A 19,727-nucleotide genomic window follows, 5' to 3' on the forward strand; every position below is an offset into this window, starting at 1 on the left:
GGATTTAAGAGAAGTTTTTCAATTTTACAATAGTAAATACTCCTTTGTCCACAAAGATAACTATATTTTGCTTTTTAAAACTTTTTTCCAATTTTTTAAAAGTAAATGAAAAATTTTAAAAATAAGTGTGTAAAACATGGGTAAACACACTTATTTTGTTCATCAAACTGAAAAATAAACAACTCTTCCCCTTGAAGTTTGCGACTCAAATGCTATTAATGTTATAAAAAAAATATCACTTTCAGTAGCAAATTCAAAGGAGCAGAATAAGAGTAAAATAAAAAATATGAGTATTTCATTACTAATGACTAATGATACATACTACTCTAAATTATAAATTAAAGTAATTAATAAATAGTAAAAGACGGGCTTTCTTTAAATTTAATGAAGATATTGAGCGATATCATGGAAGTAGATTATGTACTCCTATAGACGTATACGGAGTATCTTTTTTGGTATATGCACTTTTGCATACAGCGTAGTGACGCATACTTTTTTCACATATGATACTCCAATTCCTTTTCATATGCTCCCTCTAAATTAGGTTGACAATTTTAATTTCTGGAAACACCCTTTTTTTTTCCCTCTTAAAAAAAACCCTTTTTTTTCTTTTCTATTCCACAAGGAGATAGAGCAGATAGTGAGAGAATAAAAATGAATTTAGTTGTTCCAAAAAAAAAGTAAAAAGTTTAATTGTCTCAAAAAAATTATAATTTCCATTCTAGTATTAGATTTTAGCGGGCAACAATAAAGCATTTAGAATGACAACGATTTTGTTGACTATATATGTCTATATTAGTTATTCTATTAGCTATTAGCTATTATAAAATTTTGTATAAAACAAGTACAATTACTAACATTATTGACGATTCTATTAACTATTTTATTTTATTATTATTTTTATAGAATCTCTGATAATAAAAAAATGACCCACGTGCCTGAGAGTTTTCACTTGAGATTTTTCAAACATTACTTAAGACAAAAAATTCCAAAATCTTAAGAAAAGAAGGGAGCATGGAGTATAGTATATAACTGTATTGTGGGTCAGAGAGTGCCCATAAGAAGCAACACTGGTACATGCTATATACTCCACTTCTCAATTATTCAATCCAGGCCAACGTCTCTATTCTCTTTCTCTAAACACAAATCTTTTGAAAAAAACCCAAGTCACCAAGTGGAAGAAGCATGAATTTCCTACCAAACAAAACAATGGCAAAAGAAGTAATAGCAATACTAGTCCTTGTACTACAAGTATTCAAAGTTGGAAGTTTAATGGTAGTAAATAATAATGATAAAATAACAAGTTTACCAGGGCAACCTTCAGTAAAATTCCAGCAATTTTCAGGATATGTTGAAACTAACAACCACAAATCTCTTTTCTATTACTTTGTAGAGGCTGAATCTCACCCTTTGTCTAAACCCCTTGTTCTTTGGCTTAATGGTGGACCTGGTTGTTCTTCCCTTGGAGTTGGTGCATTCTCTGAAAATGGTCCTTTTCGCCCTACCCAAAATGCCCTTACCACTAATCACTTTAGCTGGAATAAAGGTTTTTAATTTTGTTTTCTCTATTAATTCTGTGTTTTCTGCATGAATTACATGCTCTGTTTGGAACATATTGTTGGGTTCATAGTGTATTTTGTCGAGAACCAACCAAATGCTTAAGCTGGCGATTGTAATTTCACAATATATTATTGTTAGAGTATATAACATATCTTGGAGTCTCAACCAAAAGCTTAAGCTGATGGTTAAGACTCCAAGATATGTTATATACTCTAACACGCGCCCTCACACGAAACCCCATTGGGCTAGAAGTGTGGATGCGCATAGGCGCTGAATATTCCACTTTAAATGAGGGGTGGTTGAGATTCGAACCCGTGACCTCTCACGTTGGCTTCTGATACCATGTCAAGAGACCAACTCAACCAAAAGCTTAAGCTGATGGTTGAGACTCCAAGATATGTTATATACTCTAACAATTATATATCCATTATCATATCTCTTCAAGCAAGAGTTCCCTTTAGAGTAGATTCCTAAATGGAATACATGCCCTCCCAGCATATGATACTAGATATTACACTTGAAATAGGGCGGATGAAATTCAAATACATAAAACTTTTATTATATTAGCTTTGATACTATATTAAGTAATCCATAAAAAGTTGTAAAAAAATTTCTCATGATTCTGTTGTTTTAAGTAGTGGACTGTTTTTGCAGAAGCAAATATGCTGTATTTGGAAACCCCAGCTGGAGTCGGTTTCTCTTATTCAACTAATCTTTCTGACTATCAAACTGCAAATGATCATACCACAGGTATTTTCATCATTCATTTTATATGTTTCAAACTGTCATTTTTTTGTTGTGTCAAAACCCCATGTCACAAGTTCAAATTTCTTAAGGGGACGATACAAATAAAGCATATAACATATCATTGGACAATTATAACTGTTAAGATGTTCGTTAACAGAAGAGTCTCTGAGGGTCTGCGAGATGATCGACTGCACATGACTCCCTTTTCCTCCCGTATACGAAAAAGTTAATAAAAAAAAATATGTTAAATTTATTAATAAAATAAATATATTTATTATAAATAAAAAGTACAAATTAAAAGTTTAGATAGCGCGCCTAAATTTTAAAATTTTTCAAGACGGCCGTGATCATTAACAATATTACCTGCAAGACCTATATTTAACTTTCTCACACTACTAAATGTGGAATCTTATCTGCAAGACCTATGTTATTTTATGCCTTTTTCAAGTTGTGTCAACTTCAATAATTTTTGGTTTCTTTTTTCTTCTTCTTTACCTTTTTCAATTTCTTTGTCTTTTGATCCTTTATTGTCTTTTAATTTTTTTAATATGCGTTTATTTTTTCTAATTACAAGGAAAGCTTCCATATTGACAGATTTTTATTTCTACCTTTGGTTTCTTGGTCTCCCAAAAAAAATGTAAAAAATAAAAATAGCCAGGGACAATCTTGAGTTTCTGCAAAAATGGCTCATCAAGTTCCCACAGTACCAGAACAAAAGCTTGTTTATTACTGGGGAAAGCTATGCTGGTAACTTTCTTTCCTTTTAATTAGCAGTAATAACAGTAATACTCCTATTATATATGTCATATGTGTTTTTTATACACAAATTTCTTTGACTTTTACATTATTTATAAGTTTAACTTGAACAAAAAATATAGTCGTCTCGGTATATAGTAAGTTGTAGGGATGTTAACGCTCAGACATTGTTGTTGTTGTATAAGTAGAGATATCATCATCCGTTAAAAATTGTATTCATAATGTGTGTTGCAAGAAGTGTTGTAAGGAAAAAGAAACAAATCATTCATACTCAAGTTCATTGCACCCCTTTTATTTGGTTAATCATTCTGTAAACATAATTCGCTAGTTAATTTGCCGTTTAAATTCGTCATTTGTTTTAAATTTGCCCAAGTATAGCCCAAAAATTGACCATAGTCGCTTTTTTTAATTTTGCCATTTGCGAGGATATTAGCGAAGCATGTGACCTGATCATTACATCGTCCAAGGGGAGTTTTAATTTAAACATAAGTAACACTGAATGAAAACCTCAATTATAAGCTTAAGCTTTTGGTTGAGTTGGTTCCTTGACATGGTATCAGAAGCCAATGTGACAAAAGGTCACGGGTTCGAATCTCAACCACCCCTCATTCAAAGTGGAATATTGAGCACCATGTATGAGGAGAACATGTGTTGCATCCACACTTCTAGCCCAAAGGGCTCTCGTGTGAGGGGGCGTGTTAGAGTATATAACATATCCTGGGGCTTCAACCATAAGCTTAAGCTTTTGGTTGAGTTGGTTCCTTGACATGGTATCCGAGCCGATGGTTCGATCAATAATTTTAAAAAATGGTAGGTTCGAAAAGAATGGCGTTTCTACCCTAATTGATTACTCCCACATGCGAACTTGACGGGGGTTCGCATGTGAGGGGGGGTGTTGGGATGAGTTATCTCACATCGATAAATTAAAAATAGTGTGCACGCTTTATAAGCTATTAGAGACCTTCTTCCCATTGCCATATGGTTTTGGGATGGTATATATCTCCTTGGCTTATGAAGTGTGTGCACTTGTGTTCCCCCGTTAATATGCTGGCATTCACAATAAGTCCAGCCTAATTTAACAGAAAAAATATCCTTAAACTTGCATCATAGCTTAATGCTGGTATGAAGATGATTTTGCCTACTGTTGTGCGTGTGTGATGAGCTTAACTTCTGTGCTTTTGTCCCTTAATTTTATGTAAAGAATTCCATTTTTTTACTTAGGTCCTTTATTAAGGAGCCAAAGATTCATAATTATTTGATTTTTGTTTATAATAGACTGTATTATAATAATTTATTAAAACTTGTGTGCTTCATGAAGTTGCAGATGGTGTTTGGTACCAAGAGACAATCAGATTCACCGGGCATTGTGATATGATAAATGAACTGAAATTCTATTTTTTTACTTGTGGAATTGCTTAATAGTGAACAATGATGTCACTTGACCCCACTTTAATTTTCAAAATTAAGATTTTTGCTTCATAAAATTGATAAATATGCCAAATTTACTACCGAAATGTGCAAAATGACCTAATTGTTTTTGACAATTGTAGTGTGACCCCACTTAACAAATTTTCTAAATCCACCCCTAGATCAAACAAGATTAATCTACAATCTGAATAATCTGTATGGCCACAATTAAACAGGTCATTATGTTCCCCAACTAGCTGAACTCATGCTCCAATTCAACCAAAAGGAAAAATTATTCAACTTGAAAGGAATTGCAGTAAGTAACAACCTACATCATCTATCTTCTTTTGCAATGGATATGATGCCTGCCTATATTAAGTTTATCTGCATTGATAAGTGCAGTTAGGCAATCCAGTTCTAGAGTTTACTACTGATTTTAATTCGCGGGCAGAGTATTTCTGGTCGCACGGATTTATATCTGATTCCACCTACAATGTGTTTACGTCTGCTTGTAACTACTCTCGTTATGTTGGGGAATTCTACTGAGGATTCGTTTCACCAATGTGCTCCAAAGTTATGAGCTTGGTGAGCCGAGAAACCAGCAGATTTGTTGACAAATATGATGTTACCTTGGACGTTTGCTTGCCCTCTATATTCTCGCAATCTAAATTCCTTACTCCCCATAGTCGTACTATCATTGTTTCGAGCTCGTTATCTCCTTATCTGCTGAATTGTATTTTGAATCTTTTCAAGCTTGGTATTTTGTGTGTGCGACAGCAAGTTGGGGAACCGATAGATGTTTGTGTGGAGGATGAAACAACGAGATATTTGAATCGGAAAGATGTCCAACACGCTTTGAATGCTCGTCTTGTAAAGGTTGATTCATGGACGGTTTGTAGCAAGTATTGTTTTCTCATCATTTACACTAGTAGCTTGACTGACATCTTGTTAACTAAAAAAGTTTCTATCTTTTGTTTCTACCACATTTTGAGTCTGTTTGGCAAATAACTGTTAGATGGAGCCATTGCCTGGTTTGAACGGCTAAAAATTAGTTGTTTAAGCTGGCTATTATGGAGATGTCTAGTAAAAATTAATTGTTGGTTGTTGGATGTTTATAAGAAAAAAAAAAGCGTCAAAAAGCCAAACTCTTTTGGTCGTTTCACCAACCAAAAAGACGAAAAACCAAAAAGTTATTCATCAAACACGCCCTTTGTGTCAAATTGGTGTAAATTGATGTAGGATATTGATATGCATGTTTTTTTTTCATGCTTAACAGAATTCTTGATTATGAGCTTCTTGACCTAGAGCAACCAACAATACATATAATAGGTGATCTAATAAAGGCAGGAATTCCTGTACTGATTTGCAGGTATTAGTCCTCTGAATCATATTCTCATAGTCCTTTTTTTCATGTTTGATGTCTGTGTGATTATTTGTTTCCCCTTTTTCATTGCAATGACAGTGGGGATCAAGATTCAGTTATACCTTTGACTGGAAGTTGAACACAGGTTAAACGGCTAGCCGATGAGCTAAAACTTAACACATCTGTTCCTTACAGAGTTTGGTTTGTGGGGATGCAGGTCAGTTTGTTATCCGAATAAATTACTTTTGCCGAGAATCAAGCTTTATCTTTCACCCTTGTGACAAGAGTCCGATTTTCACAACCTACAGAAAGGATCGAATCCCCCTCCCCTTGACCGTCTCACGATGAAACAGTCTCAATAAAGAATTTGTGCTTTTTTTTTATGTATTTTTTTATAATATTATTATATACATAGGTGGGTCGACCCAATGAGCCATAAAGTAGAATAAAAAAAACTATTATATGAACTTCCAAAAAACGGTCAAAATGGGTCGAGTATAAACCGGCTTTGACTCGACCCGCCCTGTTGTGCGACAGCGGAAGCAAAGATCGAAAAACAATAATGAAACAATAAAGATTCAAACAAACAATAAAGAAAATCACACCGAGAAATTAACGTGGTTCACTATCAACGTGATAGCTACATCCACCGGCACCGAGAATAAACTTTTCACTATAAACAGGGAGATTACAAGATGAACATGAGAAACCACAACAATGGCTCTCCAAGCTTTTTCTCTCTTAGTTTTCCTCACTTTGTGTTTTGCGTTGCATCTCTCCTTAATTCTAATTACTTGAGGCCTTTATATAGTATACTTCATAATAAAAAGGAATTAGGTTAAGAAAATACAAAAAACCGTCAAAAACTAAGAGTAACCGGCCAAAAACGTGCCAAGAAACCGCCATTACGCGAGCCGCAGAGTGAGATCAGAAGCAACTCCGCGCCCCGCGAAGCACAATCTGACCAAGCTCCGCGCCCCGCGGAGTAGTGTTCAAGTCACAGTATTTCAACAATCTCCACCTTGACGAGAACACGTAGCCAACCACTACCTCATCAAACCATAGTGAAGCAAAACCATTCTCAAGCCAAAACCCGATGCAAAGCTCAAGCATAAGCCATACATCCTGACAAGTCTCCAACCAAGACCCATCCCGATAAGTCTTCAACTAAGACCCATCACATACTCGTTTCCAAGTATAACAACTCATAACGCTCAACTAGCATCACAAGTTCACTCATAATGCTCCACCTGCATCACGAGTACACGAGGCAAGCTCCACCTTGAGGTTGTGCACACCTCCACCTGTGAGCTCCCTCACACCGCCCCTAAGGGCCTATGCTAATGAATCCAGCATAGTAAAGAATCTACTAGGACTGTCAGACTATCCTACCTTCTTTACCTCTATCTTCATGTACGTGCATTCCGAATGAAATCTGACCACACTGTGCTTCTCCCGAACATCAAGTACCTGATCACTAAACACACAATCGTAGTACACAAAAGCCAACCAAGGTTGATCACAAAGAACCATCACCGAGATCAAGACATAATCAAACTCAGCGAACACAACCCAAGCTTCAACCAATGTAACAAACACTTAGTATCATTCCCGTACATAAGAAACACAACAGCTGATCCAAGCAAACCGTAGAGAGAACAAATCTCTACCTGCCAGTGCCCCCACTCAGGTTGAGTCACAAACCTGCAAATGACACTTCTGGCATGCGCAAAACAAGTACACATCACAGCATACTTCAAACACCGAACCATTACTCTAGACATGTAGACCGACTTAGTCTCAAAATGAGGTGATGTAATTGAGCTAAGTAACACTACCAGTCCATACAACAGTTCCCACACTCTGCTCATACGTAAAGTCATAGCAAGCCACTGCGCCCGCTCACTATACTCTACAATGTGCTCATAAGTTGGAGGTCCAAGTGACTCCACAAAAATGGCTACCAACCTTGCCAATCCCACAAGGTTCAATGCATAACCTTCCACACTTATAGCAACCAAAACAACACTCCCTACAACCAACCTATTAGACTTCTCGATAACACATATAGGCTTTTCTTGAAACCCTTTAGATCGGCAGAATGTTCCCTGTACTGACTCCTTTAAACTATCCACAGAGATAAAGATAGCACCAGAAATCACAGTCAGAGAGATACCTGGGGTAGCATCAACACCATCAATCTGGGGTGGAACAGAGATGGATGAGGAGTTAACCTCATACCCCACCTCAAACTCGGTACCACTATCACCATAACCGGCTGCTGCAAAATACACAACAACACACCAAAGCCCTAACAAGACTCCAAATATAGATAGCACGATACCCTACTGAGCCACACCACACACATACTAGGCACCTCTAATCCCGTGTGTAAACCCCGATCGAACAAACTAATCCAGTATCTACTCAACAACCAAGTATCAGAGAGCATGCATAAGACTCCCCCTAACAAGGTTCAATTTGCTATTCCTGTAACACCGTTCTGCAATGGTGTTATCCCATAGGTATGATGCCACAAAATACCTAAAACACAGAACATAACAAATTCACAAAACGAACTATCCAAATGTAGCCAACTAACCATCTTACCATACAAGTGATCATGAGCTTCAATGCTAAGCTCACACCCGTGTTTAAACCCAAACACACAATGCTTGTCTTCCTCAAGGTAGGCATCCTTGACACTTGTAAGACGATTCTCAATGGACAATTCCAGCCCTCTACTTTCACCCATATGACCATACCTATCATAAATTGTCATCTCCTGGTGACAAGTAGAAGCACTAACAGCAGAACTAGGCAGCGTAACACCCTGAAAGACATACAGGGATTTCACCTTGACACCCTTAAGTATCAAATCCGAACCCTTAAAGACACTCACTTCCCCATTGCTAAACTCACCCTTGAGGCCCAAATCATCTAAGGTCCCAAGCGATATCAAGTTCTTCTCCAATGCAGGAACATGCCTCACCTTAGTCAAAGTAACCCTTCTCCCATCACTAGTCCGAAGTCTCATGGAACCAATACCTACTACTTCACATGGAGTACCGTTAGCAATCGTAACTGAAGCCAAAAAACAAGACTCATAAGTATCAAACCAATCCCGACGAGGACTCATATGGAACGAACTACCAGAATCAAGAATCCAGCTATCAACCAATCACTAGACTCAACACAACTAATCAATGCTAAATCTTCCTCCGAATCATAGCTCTTGTTCTGTTTACTTTCGACTACTGTGGCCTGAGATTTATTCTTTAATTCTGGACATTTAGACTTAAAATGTCCTGGTTCCTGACAGTGATAACATATTATGGTCTTAGTGTTGCTAGACCCATCTCTACTATTACAAGTATCCGACCTAGCACCGTTACTATTGTTAAATCCCTTATTCTTTCTAGAATTTCTACCCGACCTAACAACTAACCCACTGCCATAATTCTCATTATCACCTGTTGCCTTTTGACGCAACTCCCTAGTATAAAGTATTGCCTTCACTTCTTCTAGAGTCAACGAGTCTTTGCCAACTACAAAAGACTCCACAAAGTTCTCATAACTATTCGGTAGAGAAACAAGCAATATTAACGCTGCATCCTCATCATCAATCTTAACTTCTAAATCACGCAAATCTAGTAAAATAGAATTAAGATTTTCTAGATGATCCCTTAATGGCGTACCTGACTGCATCCTGAGGCTAAACAACCGCTGTTTCAGTAGTAATTTGTTGGTTAAAGATTTTGTCATGTATAGTGACTCCAATTTTAACCATAATTCTGCGGCCGTCTCCTGATCAGCAACCTCCGTGATGATATGATCATCAAGACATAGTAAGATGGTAGAATGAGCCTTCTCTTCCATCACTACTAACTGTTCATCAGTCCATCCGTTTCCAGATCCCGACGTAGACGCCGCACTCTTTGGGATCAACGGACGCCAAATCTGCAACTGTTTTAATAACGCCTTCATCTTAATCTGCCATAGCCCAAAGCTATTCTTCCCATTAAATTTCTCAATCCTTATTGTAGAATCTCCTACCATAGTTTCCTTCAAAAACTCTTCCTAGGATTAAACCTGAGCTCTTGATGCCAATTGTTGTGCGACAGCGGAAGCAAAGATCGAAAAACAATAATGAAACAATAAAGATTCAAACAAACAATAAAGAAAATCACACCGAGAAATTAACGTGGTTCACTATCAACGTGATAGCTACATCCACCGGCACCGAGAATAAACTTTTCACTATAAACAGGGAGATTACAAAATGAACATGAGAAACCACAACAATGGCTCTCCAAACTCTCTCTTAGTTTTCCTCATTTTGTGTTTTGCGTTGCATCTCTCCTTAATTCTAATTACATGAGGCCTTTATATAGTATACCTCATAATAAAAAGAAATTAGGTTAAGAAAATACAAAAAACCGTCAAAAACTAAGAGTAACCGGCCAAAAACGTGCCAAGAAACCGTCATTACGCGAGCCGCAGAGTGAGATCAGAAGCAACTCCGCGCCCCGCGGAGAATTACGCGCCCCGCGAAGTAGTGTTCAAGTCACAGTATTTCAACACGCCCCACCCCAACCCGTTGAACACTTCTACTCTCGACTAAAAAAAGTAAAATTTGGCTATACTGTCGTCATGTGCAGGTTGGCGGTTGGACGGAGGTGCACGGAGATATCCTATCATTTGCCACAACAAGGGGTGCATCTCATGAAGCTCCATTTTCACAGCCTGAGAGATCCCTTGTGCTGTTTAAATCCTTTTTGGAGGCCAAGTCTCTGCCTGAAGTATTTTGATCTACTACTTCAATCAGTCATCAATCCGACGGAGACGACAAATATAACTGTAAGTAGGACATTTCAATTTAAGGCTACTTGTGAATTATGTACCCTGTAAGAAAAGTTAGATCATTGTTTTATCTGTCATTCCGATCAAAATTGTGCTAGTAACCGTTTTTTCAAGAACAAATCGAGATCTAAGGTGTCACATATCAAAATAAAGTTCAATAATTATTTCATTGGGAAATAATAAGAGGATTTTCAACATTCATGTTCATGCAATTGAATTCCAAAGCCAATATAGGATTTGATAGCATCACGGAGAGACTCAACCGTCTTCTGTAATCTTTAGTCTTTTCCATAGCTTGATTTGTAGAACTTGAATTCTGGTTTTCAACAGCCTGTTCTTCAGCACCGATATCTGTTGTAGGAGACGACCTAAATATCTTTAGTGGTCGAATGACTCGTACCCTGTAATTAGAAGCTCCTTTCTTAGAGAAACGCAAAACGTTGTTGAAACACTTTATGTGTCAGAGTTTCTCACGGTTAAAAAATCTCCTTTTCTGTCGGATAATTCTATAATGGTTGACTCGAGAAGACAATCAATAACGTAAATGAAGTTCTTTGGTTACCAAGTTTAGTTGGTCCATGGAGCTTGTTAATGTATGCAAATCATAAGATGGAGAGACAAGGATTGTAGGAAAAGCATACCTGCACTCCATTTGGCAAGAGTATTTTAAAAGATTGGGATTATACTCTGTCCGTCCACTACAATATCAGCAGATGAAAACCTTTAGATCTATGAAGAAGGAACATTTTATTTTTGTCACGCTACGTTCTGATGCTGTGTCAAGGAACCAACTCAACCAAAAGCTTAAGTTGATGGTTGAGGCACCAAAATATGTTATATACTCTAATAATTACATTATGAAATCAGATGATTTACCTAAAGCTTGGAAGTGACAATTTGATACGTGGACCTAACCACATTTTGGAATTCTCTTCGGGGGCTAAATAGGCCAAAACACAAACAATAAACGTTGAATTAAAACCATGATAATCAGGAATAAAAGAAGCAGGAACAAACTGTTTAAACAACAAGCTCTAAACAATCTTCCCGAAATCGTTCTTCATGATTTGTAAGTCTTGAAACCACGTATGTAAGATCATTATTAGGAGCATGAAATGGTATCATGTATATCAGAAGCGAATTCAGAATATTAGTATAAGGTGGACCAATCAAGTATCTTTGTTGTCGTTTTTCCATGTTATATGATACACAATTCAATCTAAAAGGGTTTTTTTAATCAAATGACCGTAGATATGACCTAAATAGGCTCGGGCCTAGATTTTTCTTTTTCGGAGATATTAGTACTGGTATTACATCAGCTGCATGCCTATAGAGATTCCAATGATAAGGAGATAAGCTTACCAGGACTCAAAAGATTGATACTGAATTCCTCAGTTACAGGTGTGGGCACAGTTATTTTAGTCACTTGGGTATCCATACGAAATCTCAAACCAGCTGTGGCTGGACCGAAACCAATCATGTTCAGGAAGCGATTAACTCTGCTTTCCCTGCGTCCTGTATCTGCTGCGAGTCTCTGCTCTGGACAGAACGGGAGTTATATAAGATAACACTCATAGATTTAAAACTAGAAATCATCATCGAGTTTATATCTCCTAGGTTGGTGTCTCGTTTCCTACTGTTTATTAGGCTCCCGAACATCACTCGAAAACACAGAATCCACAGCTAATTACATTCTGAACCAATTCAAAACACTGCCCAGCAGCCAGCAGCTTGAATGGGCTATCCAGGAAGGATATGCAGCAATTAACTTTTGTCGGTTTTCGAAAACACAAGACTGAAGTTTTAGTTGAAGTCACCTTGGTGAACCGTGCGACATGGCTTGGAAGCCCGACTTCCTACAAAGTTGAACATAATGAGATCAACAGCACCCATAAATGAAACGACAAATATCGTAACAATCACACTCGTTGAAACAACAAGGTGTATTCTTGATATCAAGATGGGCTAACTCTTAGTCTCTTACCCTTCGTCCATGGAAACATGCCTCGTTGCTGTTCACAAGAACCTTAGACGCCCATCTGTTTAAGAAAAATCCACAATAGAATGATTGAGAGCCTCAAATTCAAAGCACACTGATTCACATTCAACCAAAAATCTTAAGTTGATGGTTCAAGCCCGAACTAAATTTTCACTTGTGAATGTGATTATAATCTGTGACAAGCATTGACGTCTGATACCATATTAAGGAACCAACTCAATCAATGATTAAAACTTTAAAATATAATATATATATATACTCTATAATTTACTCTCGATTATATTTTTTTTTCTTTCAACCAATTTTTCATTGCTAAGAACACTAAAGATGATCAAAGCAATTGTATTCACATACTTTATGAATATTCCGCCAGACTGTAATCACAAATGCCAACATTTTATGAATATGGTAGAATATATACATATTATATGGCTATAACCATCAGCTTAAGTTTATAATTATAACTTCTAAATATGCTATATTCTCTTGTTTAAGCCGATGATTGTAGACTCAATATATATTCAAAAGCTCAATAATGACTTGGAAGTGTTATTGGGTAGCTTAAAGTTGTTATGTAATAACCAACAACTCCTTAGTATCTTCTTTTCTTTTGTTTTGGTTTGATTAGTTAAAAGAACAAGAAAAAGTAAAGATAAACCAGAAAAAAAGTTGGGTGGGAAGAACATACGCGCAAGATGTCGGTGGATTCCAAACAATACCCGCAATCACCACTAACTAGAAGAAGCCAACAAGGACAAAAAAAATCAACACAGTACCACGTTAAGTGCACTTTTCCAAACGGACTAGTTTTTAAATATGCACAAACTTGTCTAGGTGGCATCTTTTCACTATTTTTCTGCTAACTATCTAATCTTAAACCGATTAAATTAAGAATCAGTTTTATTTCGGTTGAAAAATAAGTATCATTTTTTATAAAAGATTATAAATTTAAATCTCACATAATTTTTTTCACCGGTTTACTATGTAATAAAAATTAAAAAAATTGCTTATACTAAAAACATTTTACAACCATTTTGTGTAATGTAAAGATAATATAAAAAATAAGAGTTAGGAGTAGATAAAAATATCAATTTGCAAATCACATGTATATATAACTTCTTTGGTTCTAAAATAATGACATGTTGTACGGAAAAATATCACTATCAGTAGCAAGTATAATGAACGGAGAAAATATATATATTCTACTTTTTATGTATATGAATCAATTATTTTAATCTAATGGCACATAGACTTATCTTTGTAATTGAAAAAATACCATTTTATTTACAAATCTCAAAAGTTTTGTTTAATCCAAGTTTATGTACTATTTGTAAGGGTATGGATAAGTAAACTAGAATTTGAGTAAGCAAGAAGGTGAAATTGAAAAAAGAAAAGAAGGAACCTCGTCAAAGACTCCAGCAGGGCTATGATCATAGTTAGCTAAAAAGAACCCACCAAGTGTATATCTGTATTTTCCAATCAATACTTTGTTATTTCCTACAGTGATAGAATTTAGCAAGGAATAGAAAGAAATTTATGTTCATGCATCAAAAATAATTAAACAGAAAAAAATGAGAAATACCCAAAAGCTTCAACTAATCTGAAGTCTTTAGGAATAAGTGCTCGAGCCACTTCAGATTTAACTAGATGTAATTGATACACTGCCCTGTAAAACATAAACCCACACAAACTTTTAATTAAAACAATTGTGGGTGTTTGCCAAAATTGCTAATAGCTTATTGAATAATTTATAATTTTAGGATGTTTGGTAATTCGTGGCTTGTTTGACCAGTTGGAAATGTTGATTATTTTTGTTGGTTTTTAAGCTAATTGAATGAAGATATTTGATAAATTTAGGTATCAGTTTTTGGTTGTTTATTAGAGAAAAAAAGAGTCGACAAGCCAAAAACCAACAGAAAAAAATAACTCGAGTAGCATTTTTTGGCAATCAAACATTGTTTTTGGCCGTTTGACCAACCAACAAGCCAAAAGTTAAAAACCAAACAAAAAGCTAAGCAAAAAACTATGAACCAAACAACCCTTTAGCTTATTTTGGTACAAATAAAGGATTGAGTAATTAAATAAGCCAATACTAACGTTTGTTAAACTAGCTGGTTGAACAACATATTGATACAATTAATGTTATTGAACAAGCTGCTCACAGTAGTGATTTAAAATTAGCTCACCAATTAATAAAATCAGCTGATTAAATTAGCCACTTTATCTGCTACTAACTATTAGTCGTTTGCCAAACACTTTGATTTCAATCAAAAAAAATAGAGTGCGCTATATGAACCAAAGAAAAACGAAAAAAAAAGTTGAAGAAACTAGCCTGCCTGTGAACCTCCAAGGAGGTTTTCCATAACCTGTAGTGGTTTTTGTTTCTGCCGCAACTTCCATTTTTACTCAACCGACTAAAGAATCAAATCCTATTTGAATTGCTTTTATAGAGATCGTTAATTTCCCTGAAAATTAAAACCCAAATGGAGGATCGAATTGGTCTCGAAGGTTTTCCCTCTATTGTAGTATTAAATTTCGGAGATTCTCCAACCTTACCATAAACAAAACCAAATGGGTAGCTTTGAAGTATTCAAAAATGGAAACTTTAATAATTAGCTAGATTTGTTGATAAGTATAAAATAGTAGCAAGTTGGTTAATAATTAATATGAAAAGAATTGCGGCGGTGAACAGTAAAAACTGAAAGAATGAACTGAATCTAGAAGTTTCTAATGTGAAAAGTAGGAACTACAAAAATATATGAGATGAATGTGAAATGTGAGTAAATTGTTGACCATAAATGAAGAAAGAAATAAAAGAATTACAAGAATAGAATAGTAGTACCTCGAAATTCGAATCAGATAGAAGACTGATGAAATGGGTTAATTACTTAATTGGGCATTTTTCTAAGATGGGTAGATGCTAATTCCAGTAAGATTTGGTTGGGTAGAGAAGAAACAGGAAAAATGGTAGAAAGAGTTGAAGAGAAACTAGAAATTAAAAGGGTAGAGTGAAGAGTGACATGAGCACAGCTGAACTGAGATTGGAATGAAGGGTCAGATACGTGGTATTTCCTTTTTATAATTTATCTTCTAGGAGTATTAAGATTATGAGAATTATTGTTATCTGATGAGGATATCTCTAATATTATTATCACTGCTTCATTGGTCCGCTCTTGCTTTCTTCAATATGTCATGTGGATATACTACCCTGTTTTTTTTCCTTGCATTAAAAAGAAGTCGAGTTATTTTTAAGAAAGTGATAGTAACCGAAAAACAAGAATGAATTGTGTAGATGAAATTAAAATATAGTTAAAATATATGGACGAGATTAAAAGAAAGTGGTGAGCATTTGTCCAAAAATAAAAATGGTGCAAATTAAGTAGAATGGACCAAAAAAACAAAATTAATGCAAATTCAATGGGATGGAGGGAGTTCTTTACTATTAGAGCATCAATATTGTTAAACTCAAATTTCAATCTTTAAATTTTATCATATTAGATTTTTACCAATTTTTATCTATAGTTCATTATTTAGACTCATATACGATTTTTTTGTAATTTTACATTTTATTTGCATACTCACTTCATACTCTGAATTTACAAGTGTATTAATATTAATATGATTTTGACTCAATTTATAAGGGAAAATTACAAAAAAAATTAATCTTTACTCGATCTACTAAAAATAAACACAATTATTGTTTATTTTAATAAATTCACATATTCGGTATAATAGCTGAAACTAAACTCAACTATTGTTTATTTTTAATTCTTGACTTACAAAGAAGTTTTAAAGATTATTATAAACAATAGTTCGGTTTATTCTTAGCAAACATACTTAATAAGTAGGTTTATTTAAAAATAAATAATAGATGAATTTATTTTAAGTGGATCAAACATATATTAATTTATTATTAACAATTTATAAAGAGCACACTTGAATAGTAACTAAAATCTTCAATTTTATAGACTCCATATAAGACTCTTGTTATCATATAACTCCACATGATTGGTTAGTCTTCACTTAATACTCTCTTCAAGACTTTGGATAATGATATTCTTATTCTGAGGACTAATAAAGTCTTCAAGACCTTGTTTCATAATTAAGATTTAAACTTGTTACTCAAATAAATAAAGAACTTTTTTTTTATGAATAAAGAATGTGTTATTAAATGATTGATAATCAAAATAAAAATTATTTTAGGATATTTTTTATTAGCTTTTGGATAATTAACTTATTTTTTATTGATAACTAGTAGTAGTTGTCAAGGAACCAACTCAACCAAAAGCTTAAGCTGATGGTTGAGGCCCCAAGATATGTTATATATTCTAACATGCCCCCTCACACGAGACCCCATTGGGCTAGAAGTGTGGATGCACATAGACGCTGAATATTCGAAATGAGGGGTGGTTGAGATTCAAACTCGTGACCTCTCATGTTGGCTTCTGATACCATGTCAAGGAACCAACTCAACCAAAAGCTTAAGCTAATGGTTAAGGCCCCAAGATATGTTATATATTCTAACAGTAGTAATTAACTTTGCCAATTAACAATCATTTACTAAACATCTCAAAAATTGCACAAACACTAGCAGATCACCATTTTTATTTCGGCGCCAACTGATAATATTAGGGTTTTGTTTGGTTAAGCGACATTACGCCAAATCATTAATTGGTCTATTATGCTTTATCTAATTGCGTCACTTGTTTGTTTGTTTATACTTATTACACTTGTATGTATTATTATTTATTTTAATTATGCGTGCTAATTACACATGGATAGGATACGGATGTCCTCGAATCAACAATCACACTAATTAAAAGCAGCTTCTTCATATCCACATATAGGTCTTTCTATTGGTCATAGTGCTTAGTATGCTTTTGATGCACAACTTATAATCTATCTATAACTATTACTAAGGTTATTAAGGTCGGGATTCTACCTAGGATCGTCGAGGGGTAGGATCGAAATCGGAAGAATCGGATCGTGTGATCCTACAAATATGCATTAATGTGCTTTGGATTACTGATTATCATTCATATTTGTTCTCTTTTTAAGTTTTAAGGTGTAAATAAAAACTTATTTGACTTAATCTATTAAGTTTTGATAAAAAAAAATACTTTTAATAATCATTTTTAAACTATAAATCAAGAAAAACTTGAATTTTATTTAGGTATTGATATAATTATTTTAAATATATGTATTTATACTTAAGTGAAATCTGTATTGTATAAAAATGTTTTACAAATGAAATTACCCATGTAAGATCGGAGCTTCAGATTGTAGGATCGTTGAATCGTGTTATGATTTCACCACCTAAATTCTTGAACTAAGTAGGATCGCACGATTCTACTGTATTAAGATCCTACCTACGATCCGGATCGATCGCCTAATTTTGGATCGTAAGATCGTAGAATCATAGATCAGAATCGGGATTCTGATAACTATGACTATTACTAAAACAAAACAGTGGTAAATTATTTTTTTAAAATTATTTACGTGTCACTTTCTTAATAAAATTTTTCCTCTAAAACTTATTAATTATGTCATTATTATTATGGTTAATGTTTATATCTTTGACTTTTTTTTATTCTATTTATGACTATAATATATTGATTGATTTTTTATTTTTAAGGTCACATCATTTTATTTAATTTTTTTCAATTCTTTATAAAATCTTTAGAATGTATTTTATTAAAAGAGTATATGATATTTTGAGAAGGGATAAAACATAAGGTCGTAAATGTTTAATTTTTTTGTTTATATAAATATGTCAAAAAATTTAATAAAGCCGTATTTTGCACAGGCATTATCGAGTTAGTATACTAAGAATGAATAATTCTATTAATTAAAGACTAATTAAACAGAGAGAACTGTCCAATTTGTGACATTTTTATTTGAAATTATTATCTCTTTAATTTTGTTATATTTTTATTTTAACTTTATTTCATATTTTCTTCCTTCTAATTTCATTCGTACTTATTCTTTCTTTTGATCTTGTTTAACATAGTAGTGTTATTTTCTATCTTCTTATTTTCTAGTCATATTCTCAAACTATAAATTATTTCTGAAAACGACGGTGTATTAGAGTTCGAACAAAGTGTTTCAAACTCCAATATTGCCAAGATCGAGTGTATGAGGTTTTGTGACAAACAAATTACGCTATCAATAATATCGATGTCTGTAGGAGAAAAATAAAGCAATAAAATGACACAAAGATTTAACGAGGTTCACCCAACTAAGGCTACGTCCTCCGGCGTGTAGTATCTCTTATATTATCAAAAGGAGTTCAAAGAACTCTCAAATATGGAGAATTACAATAGAGAAGAGATATAGGCTAGTGTTTGGCTTGGGGTGTATTTTGTGGATGTTTTCACCAATTACAAAGTGAATGAGAGCTCTCTATTTATAGGAGAGATCATACTAAGTAACATTAAGTACATTAAAGCTATGATTAAATGATAATGAAACATCCCTAAGTATATGAAGAGTCAAAATCAACATTCTAGAGTATTAGAGACTTCGCTCGACCAAAGCAGAGGCTCGCTCGGTCGAGCGGCCTGGTCGAGTGGACTTCAGGAAGTTTCTGGTTGCATTCTGTCTGCTCGGTCGGTCGAGCGGCTCTTCAGAGGCTTCTGACAGTATTGCTCGACTTGCCTAGTAGAGCATCTTGAATCAACCTTTCCACTTCTTCATTTAGTCCCATAACTCTCACACTTCATTACCTTATTAATCCATACTTAATCACCATCATAAATCAATCATCAAAACTTAACTTAATACATCCACATTAACACATTCATGGGATTCCATCCCAAAGGTCATACATGAATACACCTCATCAAATGTGCACTCAAGTCACACTAATCACAACAATTTCTTTTGTTTTAATAAAATAAAAGAAACATGAGGAGCTTCAATTTAAAAGTAAGTGAACGTTTTAAAACCGAACTTTAAATTGAGAAAATAAATTTAGATCTATTATAATCAATATTATGCATCAAATTCACACAAAAATTAGGAGGTTGAGTT

The 19,727-nt window shown here is 34.5% G+C and overlaps 1 protein-coding gene and 1 pseudogene across 3 annotated transcripts; one reads left to right on the forward strand and one right to left on the reverse strand.

Annotated features, from left to right (window-relative positions):
- Positions 1 to 1,068: 1,068 nt before the first annotated feature.
- Positions 1,069 to 10,644, forward strand: LOC130808687 (serine carboxypeptidase-like 45; annotated as a pseudogene).
- Positions 10,267 to 15,810, reverse strand: LOC130808688 (protein NEOXANTHIN-DEFICIENT 1). 3 transcript variants are annotated; one of them, XM_057674142.1, is made up of 11 exons: positions 15,538 to 15,810; positions 15,028 to 15,160; positions 14,278 to 14,361; positions 14,098 to 14,161; positions 13,384 to 13,430; positions 12,681 to 12,735; positions 12,514 to 12,552; positions 12,059 to 12,230; positions 11,573 to 11,636; positions 11,338 to 11,394; positions 10,267 to 11,097 (listed from the first exon to the last, which is right to left on the reverse strand). In XM_057674142.1, the coding sequence occupies exons 2-11, from the start codon at positions 15,093 to 15,095 to the stop codon at positions 10,863 to 10,865; spliced, it is 885 nt and encodes a 294-aa protein (XP_057530125.1). In that variant the 5' UTR covers positions 15,096 to 15,160; positions 15,538 to 15,810; the 3' UTR covers positions 10,267 to 10,862. The 3 variants fall into 3 exon arrangements, with proteins under 3 accessions (XP_057530125.1, XP_057530126.1, XP_057530124.1); XM_057674143.1 differs by having other exon boundaries at positions 10,268 to 11,097; positions 15,028 to 15,246; positions 15,538 to 15,809; XM_057674141.1 differs by having other exon boundaries at positions 10,268 to 11,097; positions 15,028 to 15,809.
- Between the last annotated feature and the right edge of the window lie 3,917 nt (positions 15,811 to 19,727).

This window comes from Amaranthus tricolor, chromosome 3, assembly GCF_026212465.1.
Source record: "Amaranthus tricolor cultivar Red isolate AtriRed21 chromosome 3, ASM2621246v1, whole genome shotgun sequence".
NCBI lineage: Eukaryota > Viridiplantae > Streptophyta > Magnoliopsida > Caryophyllales > Amaranthaceae > Amaranthus > Amaranthus tricolor.

Excerpts from the sequence above, each read along its gene's own strand:
- LOC130808688 (XM_057674142.1), bottom strand. The coding sequence starts at position 15,095 with ATGGAAGTTGCGGCAGAAACAAAAACCACTACAGGTTATGGAAAACCT. Across the intron at positions 14,362-15,027 it reads CCTTGGAGGTTCACAGGCAG|GGCAGTGTATCAATTACATC; the intron begins GCTAGTTTCTTC and ends TATGTTTTACAG. Across the intron at positions 14,162-14,277 it reads AGATTAGTTGAAGCTTTTGG|ATATACACTTGGTGGGTTCT; the intron begins GTATTTCTCATT and ends TGGAAAATACAG.